Below are 11,500 nucleotides of genomic sequence, written 5' to 3'. Positions count from 1 at the left end.
CTTCAGCTGCCTGGCTGCCGGCCGCCATCTTGGTTGGCAGTTAATTTGCATATCGCCCTGATTAGCCAATGGGAAGCATGTCAGAGTTATGGTTAATTACCATGTTTGTCTATTATTAGATAGGATTGTTGTTTGGGACAACATTACCTCTTGAATATTAGGTAAACTTTCCTTGGAGTTTTAGTGTGATGCCTGTGTGAGTTCAGCACACACCCCTTTGATTTCTAAAACCTGCTCCCTGACCTATTTGGTGCCCTCTGTTTTCATTTTTGAATATATATAACATACATTCATCTCACCCAGTATAAACCTTGATAGAAAATTGTACTGTCATGTGATTTCCACAAAAAAGCCAATTATAAAAAGCATTTCAGATTTCACAATTTTATTGGATTTACATGTTCAGGGGAGGAAAAACTAGATCACCATTTTTTTCATCCTGATGGTCCCAAACCTGGCTTTCTTTTTTTGTTATACTAACCTGTTATTCTGTCATTTTCTAAAACAGTACATGCACCATCAGTAATCCTGTCACTTATAACCTTTGAGAAATTTAGCCCAGTTCCCCATCTCATCATCAGGCAACTCTGTATAGCTCAATACTTTAGGAATTCTCCTGAATAAAATTGTTCCCATTGTGTACACTGTGATGCTATAAAGAGATATATTAGTAATTATAAAGCTTAAAATAGAGAATTTGACCTAATCTGGGGTATAGGTTGAAATGATGGGAGAGACATTCTGTGACCTCCCAGAATTAATTAGAATGAAGGTGGGATTAGAAGAGAAACTGGAACAGCAAGCCCTGAGGTTAGAGAAAGCATGAGGTATTTGAAGAACAAAAGAAGGCCAGCTTTTCTATAACCCAGAGGAAGAGAAAAGCAGAAGAATCAAATGAGCTGGAGATGTAGGTATTAAGGATGGCTTCATCAATATAATATAGTCAATATCAACTTAGATTTTCTTTTTTAAAAACAAAAGCCATAACTGCTAGCACATTAAATGTTTACTATGTACTAGAGACTGTTCTAAGAGCCTTATATAGAAAGCATTTAAGCTTTAAATTCTAATTATTTATAGCAACCTTAAAACTATTTATATAAAAATGCTACCTTATTGATAAACATTACATAAAACAGTTTCTCCACAAAATTTCATACACAGATTTATAAGTGGTTTTCTATGTTGACAATATAAAACTTACTGCTAAAGATTGTTTTCTGCTTCCTCTACTATCTCTGATGATAAATAATTTAAAAATCAGAATATAATAGGTTATTTTATTCAGGTATACCAGTATTATAAAATTTTAAGTTACTTTTTTTGTAGTATAATTTACTACCTGTATCATCTCTATACTGTGTCAGGAAATTAATGATATGATATGTTATATAACCTTGTATATACCATTTCCAAAGCCCTGCTTTCACAAAGTCAATCATATATTGAATACTTAATTTTGTTAAGATATTAATTTCCAATGGAAATCTTTTAAAACTCTTGGCAGATTATCTTTGTGGAAGTAATGCCTTTATAAAAATATATTTAAAGTTCACATTCACTATAAGTATTTCCAGTATTCAATGTTTTGTAAAGATAAAACAAATTACTATAAATAACAGTGTGCAGTATGCATACCTGTACATGATATTCTATTTGTATATAAGGTAATATGCATACAAAGCCCTTTTTCAGGGCAATAGAAAATAAAGGTAAATCAATTTTACTTCATTTTATAAGGGGAACAGTTTTTAGATGAAGAAAGAATTCAAGATGTTGCCCAAAGTGGATTTAGAGAGAATAACAGCTAAAGAAACCCTCAGGTAAGATCGATGGAAATGTTATATAATAATAAATGGGTAAAGGAAGTGAAAATTTTAAACAGAAGACTCTCAGGACACTTGCTAGTTTTAGTCAAATATATGGAGTGCTATAATATAGAACAAATATTAGAGCAGTTTGATATCACTATAGAGGGTAGAGCTCAGTTTCTGGAGAAAGATGAATCACATATACTCTCCAAGGCTCCACTGATTGTCTTCAGTGGTATTAAGATTTTTTTTTTTTTGGCTCCGTTGTTAAAGGTATTCAGGAATAGAATGAGTGGCAATTTTTTTGATGAATTAAAAGACTATAAACTTCCAAATGAACTGTTGAAATAGAAGAAAGTAGACTCCATCACGACTTTGAGATTCCAAACTTAATCAGAGAAAGGTTGTCTGAAAGCTAATTACTAGTATAATCAGAATTATGATAGGAATCAGATTGATGAAGACAAGCTAGTATGTTGAAAATTATATATGTTTGAAGTAATTGTAACTGTATAATTTGCAGAGTACTACAAATGTGACTCACATAGCAAATAGTATGAGACCAAATTCCCTTCCATCAACTTCATGATTTGGCTTCCCTATTTATACGCCTTCTAGGCATGTGATTAAATAAAGCTACATATTATATTTGGCACTACAAGTCAAATTCTGGCAGACATTTTTCTTTTATATATATATATTTTATATATATTTATATACACACCCCCTACTGGGGATGTGCCCGCAACCAAGGTACATGCCTTGACTGGAATCGAACCTGGGACCTTTCAGTCCGCAGGCCGATGCTCTATCCACTGAGCCAAACCGGTTTCGGTGAGTGGAAACAATTTTATATCTACTCTCCTTCAGTATGAATTACTTCAGAAGAAACATGACTATTACTAATGTATATAAGAATATGTGTGTTTCATAAATAAGTTCTTTTACTCTTGGAAAACTAATACTACTTGAGTATGCTCATTGTAAATATTATTCATATGTACATATGAGTTTTTCTGAACCTCTCCCCTTTTCTCATTTCCTTTGTGCAGTCATAAATAATATCAGCCCAATTTCTGACATTACCCGTTATGTTCTTTACTTCCCTTCCAACTATCAATGCCTGGACTATTAGAACACCATCATTGTAGGTTTCTTTGATGCTACTCTTTTCCAACTTTCTTCACATAGTCTTCAAAATTCTCATTCTAAAATATTTTACTATTTCTTCACTTCCAACAGGATTAACTGCAATTCTGCATACCCTTTACTATAGTGAAGCTAAATATCTTACCCTTTCCTCAAACTGACTATAATGCATAAGTCAGAGCTCCAGGGAAAACAAGGCACACTCAAATGAGAAACTGAAGAGAGTTTAATAAATAGGTCATTTACAAAATTCAATAAAGAAACCATTTGAAAGCCCCATTTTCAAATGATGAAAGGACACCAAGTTGATATCAATGTTCCTAGGATTAGCAATAGCAAAGAGTGGGTGTTCCCCACCCCGGGCCCGAAGGATGAAAGAATCCTATAATCAGAAGTGAGGAGGTGAAGCCTTTGGAGAGAAGCTCTTGACACAAGATATGGCTACAATTGGGCTTTAGCAAATTTGCAGCAATTCTGAAAAGAGGGTGTGGTTCATATATCCTAAAGCTATTCTCTCTTCCTCCCACAGCTTCCAGGTGTCTCCCATTAGGCAAAGCCAAGAAGAGGCCAGACAGCAAGGGACCCCATCCATGCAGTTAGTCCATAGAAACAGCCAGGTGGGGATGGGGAGGAAAAAAGAGTGCAATAGGTAGAGAATAGATCCCAACTGAAAGAGGGAAAGCACCCAGCTCAAATATCCTTTCACAATTTCATGTTTTTCACATGCTAGTTTCCTGACTGAAATGACTTTCCCCTGGCTCACACCTTATTCTAAAGTTCCACAACTGAGTTCTACGCAGATTACAAAATGTTCACTGTGAATTCTTTCCCTTCTCTACATCCAGTTAATTTTTACCTCCTCATAGCTCCAGCACATTATGCACTTACTTTGATTTTAGCTTGTTGGAGATACTGATTTTATTCTTCTCTATGTTCTTTGGCACTTAAAAAGTATCTGTAGTAGTCAAATGATTGTTGAATAGTGATTACAAATGGTTATTGAATGTTTGTTTACAAATAAGAATTTCAACACATACTAGTATATAAATTTTTAAATTGCTAAATGGAAATAATGAACAAAACATAGAGTATGATTAGAAGGTAAAAATGACATTAAATGACACAATGTATACAAAGAGATAGACAATGTTAAGCACAGTAGACAATCTAAATTATCCTAAACTATGTCAAATAACATGAAATTAACACTTATGACAAAAACAACAACAAACAAACAACAACAAAAACCCCAGCTATAGTGATAAGCTTGAAACAAAAGCAAACAAAAAATAACTTATTTTAAGTAGTTCTTTGGTATTTGTGATTGGCATGGAAAGAGAAATAAGCTTATGCCAAAATTCTGATGTAAGAATTTAAAAAGCTTCTTTTGATATTGTCTCTAGCTCTTCAACAGAAACCTAGTCCATTGGGGCACTACAGTTATAGTATAGGTTATTTCTCTTCTAATTCTCTCCTTTTTAAACAAATTCCTGTATGAAAGCAATGAGTAATGAGATCTATGCAACTTTAATTAGGACAACTTGTTCTGAGTGAGTCAGTGATTAAATAAAAATATTTAATGTTACAGTTGGAGACTGTAAGTTCTTTTGGGAAAGTAGGAGTTAATTGCTTTCAATTTTGTCTAATGAGGATCTACATCAGGTAAAACTTTTTCCTGAAGTAAATAGTGGCAGGTAGCAGTTCCATTGTATTATCCTTAAACTCATAGAGATGATGGTGTACATCAAGCAGAGGATGTCTAAATATTTGAGTATTTAAGTTGTGATGGAATAAATGCTTATTTAACTGTTAATGGAAGAAATTAGGTAGTAGATAACCTCTACACTTGGAAAATAAAGATAGAAAATAGAGGCTATTTTCATATCTAATTCAAAATTTTAAATTATATTTTCATGATATCTCAATAAGGTAATTTGAATATAAATTATTCAATGACAGAAAATGATAGGAAAACAATTTGTATTGAGTGTCAAATATATGCAGTCATTATCCTAGATGCTATGAATTTGTAGTAAACAAAACAAATAATAGTAAATAGAAGAAAAATAAAGCAGAATAAGTAGATATGAAATGATATGAGGCTACTGTTTTAGATAGTAATCAGTTCACACATGAGCTACACTGAGAAATGAAAAGATAACTATTCATTCCTTTGTATGAATAACTTCTCTGTCCTCTTATAACAAACCTACAAATGTAATATACTTTTATTCTAATAGTAAAAAAGAAGGATCTCTTACCCTTTGAGACAGCATGGAGGGACTTGGAGAGTATTATGCTACGCAAAATAAGCCAGTCAGAGAAAGATCTGTACCACATGATCTCACTCATATATGGATTCTAATGAGCAAAATAAACTGATGAACAAGGTCGATCTAGAGATATAGAAGCATGGAACAGACTGATGAATCTCAGAGGGAAGACAGGGGTGATGAATCTCAGAGGGAAGGAAGGGTGGGGAGGTGCATGGGAAGAGATCAACCAAAGAACTTGTATGCATATATGCATAACCCATGGTCATAGACAATAAGATAATAGAGCCTGGGGTGGAAGGTGGGGCTGGGCTAGAGGGGTCAATAGAGGAAAAAAGGGGACATATGTAATACTTTGAACAATACAGATGAAAAATAATAAAATTTCTTCTTTGTTCTCATGGACCTTACATGGGTAGACAGACCAAAATAAAATACACAAAAAAACAACCAATAAACATTAACTATGAACTAGTTATTTAGTATCTTAGAAGGTGATACATATGATAAAGAAAAAATATATAAAGCAATTTAAAACAGAGTATTCATAGTCTAGAAATAGTTCAGGGAATGAGTAACATGGTTATCTGGAGGATGAGTGTTTCACACAGATGTAAGATCCTGAGGTGAAAACATGCCTAATAAGTTGATGAAATAGAGGGGACCCATGATAGTGGAGCAGAGTGGTGGAGTGGTGAGTAGGCAATAAGGTCAGAAAACAGCATATGACCAGTTACTATAAATTCTTACAGACCACTGTAGGGACATTTGTACTGTGCAATCATCAGCACCATCCATCTTCAGAACTTTAATTAAAACTTTATTTGGTTTTATGTAAAAATGTGCATTTCATTGAAGATAGTTATAAAAGGAAAAAATATAAAAGAAAATAAAATTACCCAAAGTCTCATGACTCAGAGCAAATCAAATCTACATCAACCTTATTGCACATATAGAATTATACCAGACTATTAGACTATTAAACCCCTGGTCCAAAAATTCCTCATGTGTTAGAGATCCTGCTGAGTCTAGCATGGCTCCACCTGTGTCTAATGAAGTAGTGAGGCTGCACACCCCAGTTGTTTGTTTTACAGCATTTCTTTAATGTACCACTGATCAAGCTTCAATAAAAATGATTTATACTTAGAGCAATGAGGCACAGGGAAAAAGGTATGGACAGTTCACCGTTCTGGAAAAATGGTTCGTAGCTGAGACCCAGCAAGTGAGAGCTGCAAGTAGAAGATGAAAGAACACTGGTCATTAAGAAATTGTTAATGGAGCGAAGGTAAGGGACAAGACTCTTTGTTTTCAAATTCTATTTGGAACACAGATAGACATCACCAATATTTCAGGCATAGGGCAAAGTTTGTAACTTAGGAGTTTTGCAGATTTGGGTGTAACAATGTGCCAAAACAGCTATCTGGAGAAGTACATAGCTTTTTTTTTTAATTGATATCTGAGAGGAAGGGAGAGGGAGAGATAGAAACATCAATGATGAGAGAGAATAATTGCTTGGCTTCATCCTGCATGTCCCACACCAGGAATCAAGCCTGCAACCGGGGCACGTGCTCTGACCAGGAATTGAACCGTGACCTCCTGGTTCATAGGTTGACACTCAACCACTGAGCAACTCAGGCTGGGCAGGACATGGTTTCTTCCTCCCAAGAAACTGTCATGCTCTGTATCAGAGTGTTGGCATTGCTCCCCTTTTCTCCCCTCCATACTCCTTCCCTCCCCTACTCTCTTCTCCTTTCCTCTTCTCCTCTGTTCTCTTCTTCTCTTCTCTCTGGCCAGAGTGTGGTGGGGAGAATGCAAGTGCTAAATTGACTATTGATACACTCTTATCACACCTCCCTATGGAGTCTTTGAAATAATTGGGAGAATAGCAAGAAATGGTTTATAAGTAAAGGTTATGGAATAAAAAATATTCATATTAATGTTACCACATTTATAAACATGTGTCTGGAGACTTGGGAAAATTGATTCTATATTCAAACATGATTTTTTTCTATCTTTGAATAAGAAGTACAAATTGTAGAAAGCACCAGTGATTCATAAATTTCCTAAAAGTAACCTTTCCTAAAACATAGGAAAAATTGACCAAAGTTTTTATATCCATAATATGTATAGCATTGTAACATTTACCACAATACATTGAACTAATTTCATTCATTTATAACATCTACTTTGTTGTGTAAATTGTTATGTCGTATAATCCAGAAGAAAACCAATTAGATAAGAGAATAAATTGGAGCTCTCTATTCAAAACTGAAAAACAAACCCATGAAAGTGTAAGAGATTACTTCAAGTGAGATTCAGGCTTCATGATTTTTTTAACTGTATTTTTTTAATTTCCCATAATAAATTTCAAAAAAATGGAGGTTCTATGACTATGTTGCATAACAGTAGCTTTATGAAAAATAATATTCCTAAAGAAATTAAGAAAACAAAGAGTAGTATATAACATAGATTTTTATCTATTTGGCTAAAAATATAACTTAGGCCTAGCTGGTTTGGCTCAGTGGCCAGAGCATCAGCCTGCAGACTAAAGGGTACCAGGTTTGATTCTGGTCAAGGCACATGCCTGGGTTTTGGGCTTGATCCCCAGTAGGGGATGTGCAGGAGGCAGCCGACCAATGATTCGCTCTCATCATTGATGATTCAGTCTCTCTCTCCCTCTCCCTTCCTCTCTGAACTAAATAAAAATATATTTAAAAATAAATAAATAAATAAAAATATAACTTAGTTCAGTTAGATTAAATATTTTTAATAATTATTCATGTCAGGTATGTTCCTATGTTTAAATAATGTAAATTATTTTTGCTACCTTTGTTAATGTTTTTGAACTATAAAATAAAATGTATTACATTACTTAAGGTTTTCAGGTAAGAAATAGTGAATGTCATCTTCAAAATTCTGTAATTGAATATTCCAATCAATACTGGACCATGTGCCCAGAAATTATCCTTTACTCTATGTTTAGTTAGTTTCTAACTTAAACTAAAAATGTACTTAGAAAATATTTCCTATTTTCTAATATCTCCAAATATTGAATGGCACATTCACACACATACACACACACACCCCCCCACACACACACACACACAGTGGAATTATTTTACAATGAAGAATCACTTTTCCCACCACCGTCCCTAAATTTGCCATTTTGAAATGTAACAATTAAATATAACATCTAAAAGATGCTAAGCTTTCCCAGGATCATGCAGTAGAGCCAACATCCAAATCACTGCATGCAGTCTACTCCCAGGCCAATGCTCTCCTATGCTGCTACACCATCATGGCTCCTAAGAAGTCGTGATGACTGCCGGGTTTAATTAGACAAAGTTCTTCCTTCAATTAAATTAGAATTTAGGTTTTGTTTATGCTATATACCTTACATGTATGTATAACACATCTTTCACATATATAACGTATATCTTAATTGAGAATGTAGATGTTAAAGAAGTATTAATAGAACAGATAATATAATAAAAATATTGTCATTTTTATTTACTTATGACATGTGCCATTCAATACCAATTTCACACACACTAAATTTTCATCAATTTCATGATGCACTATTAAAATTTCAAGAATATAGTGAGAAACAAAAAGAGGACCAGAGTCATAGAAGCATCAAACTGACAGTCCAACCTATGAGGGAAGGCTCGGGGGGTGTGGAGGGGTGTGGTAAAGGGGTAAGAGATCAACCAAAGGGGGAATGAGGTGGTAAGAAATCAGTCAAAGGACTTGTATGCATGCATATGAGCATAACCAATGAACACAGACAGTAGGAGGGTGAGGGCCTGTGCTGGGGGGTGGGGCCGGCTGAGGAGAGGTCAATGGGGGGAAAAGGATACTCATGTAATACTTTAAACAATAAAGAATTTTTAAAAAATAAAGTACATTGATTTACAAATAATAAAAAGAATATAGTGAGAATTTCTTAATATGATATGCTAATGCCTCTCCTCCTGATCACATTAAAAGTTACGTGCTTGCAAGAAATAAAAAAGACAAAAAAAGGAGAAGAAACAAAGACAAAATAAAAAAGAAAGGTGCTCAAACCAAAGCAACATTCATTTCTATCTTGAAGCAATTTTGCCTGTTCCCCAATTTGGGACTGATATTGCTGCTTCTTTTTATTTCTGTCCCTCCTGAAATGAAGGGTTGAGACACATGTAGAAAATCAGAGATAAAGGGGAAAGGAATGATTGACAGTTTCAGAGATAGTAAAAAAAAAAAAGTTATTTTTGTGCTTATTTCACCTATTTAGTGGCAAGTAACCACTATTCCTTCAGTTTAACTCTCTGGGTCTATTTGAAACTCTCCAAAGATGCTATCAACACCTTTGTGCTCACTATTTCAAAATAGTAAACACAAAGGATACACTTATGGAAAGAACTTGGGTTAAGCTGGTGGCTTAATGCAGTAAGAATTAATATTACAGCCTCATTTTATTTTGAAACAGTCTTGTTAATGTCAAAAAATGCTCCTTTCCAGTGGTGAGAATATTGAGATTTTCAGTTAAAGTGAAATCATCCCCTGTATATTCCATGCACCTGTCAATCACAAAACTGAGACTGAAATCAACTGGCCTGGTTCATTTTTTAGCATAATGTTGAATTAAAGTGTAACCAGCTTCAATAACAGGTGGGAATTTACCATTGTTCTAACACAGGCATGCATATTTCATGATGTCCAATATAAGAAAGCAAATGCACACAGAAACATTTAAAACTTAAATATGAGAACAAGTGTTGGAGGCCCATCCAGCTTTTTAAGTTTGTTTGAGCATCTCAGAATCTCCTCTGTAGATGAGGGAACAACCTAAAAGTTACCTTAAACAGCTATAAATTAGTATGTCTCATTTCTTTTTAAAAAATTTTTATTGAATTTATTGGGGTGACATTGTTTAATAAAATTATATAAGTTTCAGGTGACAGTTCTATAATACATCATCTGTATATTGTATTGTGTTCACCACCTCAAGTCAAGTCTCCTTCCATCACCATTTCTACCCCCTTCACCCTCTTCTATCTCCCTTAACCCCTCTTAGTCAGCATTCGGCCGTCTGTGTCTATGAGTTTTGCTTTGTTTTTCCTTTGCTGAATCCCTTCACCTTTTTTACCCAACCCAACTCCCCTTTCCTCTGACAGCTGTCAGTCTGTTCTCTAACCATTTATTCCTTGAACTTTTTGCTACTCATTATCTGAAAGATTTGGATGTAATGTTTGAGGCACAGGGTTCACCCAGCTCACAGTCTCCGCAGACTACTGGAAGTAACCTGTAACCGGAGACACTGGCTGGTGGCAATCTTTGGGAAGGAGTTTCTAGGCTCGGATGGATGGATGCTCCATGACTGGGAGGCCAAACCGGTGTTGGCCCTGGAATAAAGATAGGGAATGGATGGGTGGGGATGTGGACCAGCAAACCAAGAGCAGAAGTTAGAGTAGAGGTTGACTCTTTGTCCATTCCTCTAACAGAGAGATGGAAGGCCCTAAAGTTCATTTCACAGGGATGTAAGTTCTGCGGCAGTAGTTTGAAGCCATTTGATAAACTCGCTAGTATTGTTTCTAGCTGACTTTGTCCTACTTGGAATGGCACATTTTCTCATCTCCCTCTTCGGCCTCCTTCAGTCCCTCTAGATGCCCTTAATGTGGATCAAGAGGTTGGGTGGAGTGGGGGAGGCCGTAGAAACAGAAACTGATTCACCCCTGCAGGACTGACTACACATGGGTCCCTGACCTCCCTTCTCCAAGAACTCCTTCCGAGACTCATTCCTTTTATCACCAAACCCATCTTGTCACCATTTTGCTTTGTAACCTTATCCCCCCAGCCCAGTTCTCCTCGCTCCCTTCTCCTTACCTGTCCACCGCAATGGCCGTCATAGAGTAGATGCTGGCAAACACCGCTGTGATGGGAAAGAAATTCTGGAAGCGACAGTAGTTGGCACCGAAGTACCACTCACTGTGAAGCGCGTAGATGAAGTTGACCAAGGTGTTGAAAGCGGCCATGGAGGCGTCGGAGAAAGCCAGGTTCACGAGGAAGTAGTTGGTGACGGTCCTCATGCGCTTGTGGGCCAGGATGATCCAGATGACAATGAGATTCCCGAAGACCGCCACGGCCACCACCACGCTGTAGGCGAGGGACCAGAGAGCGATTCGCCAGGACGGCTGCACAAACTGGTTGGTGAGGTTGGCCCAGGGCTGCGAGGGCTCGGGGGAGGTCGCGGGCAGTCCCAGCGTGGAGGACGAGGCGGACAGG

General features: G+C 36.1%; 1 protein-coding gene across 1 annotated transcript in view; it reads right to left on the bottom strand.

Annotated features, from left to right (window-relative positions):
- TACR3 (tachykinin receptor 3) overlaps positions 1-11,499 on the bottom strand; it is a gene marked incomplete at its 5' end in the record, with an annotated part of 51,456 nt that extends 39,957 nt beyond the window's left edge. Inside the window, one exon of the mRNA XM_005859641.2 lies at positions 11,102-11,499. Coding sequence (XP_005859703.1) covers positions 11,102-11,499 — 398 coding nt within the window. The remainder of the gene's footprint in view (positions 1-11,101) is intronic.
- Position 11,500: the final 1 nt, after the last annotated feature.

This window comes from Myotis brandtii, unplaced genomic scaffold (assembly GCF_000412655.1).
Source record: "Myotis brandtii unplaced genomic scaffold, ASM41265v1 scaffold1288, whole genome shotgun sequence".
Lineage (NCBI taxonomy): Eukaryota > Metazoa > Chordata > Mammalia > Chiroptera > Vespertilionidae > Myotis > Myotis brandtii.
Note: the sequence above shows the minus strand (reverse complement) of the source record. Positions and strands in the feature narration are given on the sequence as shown.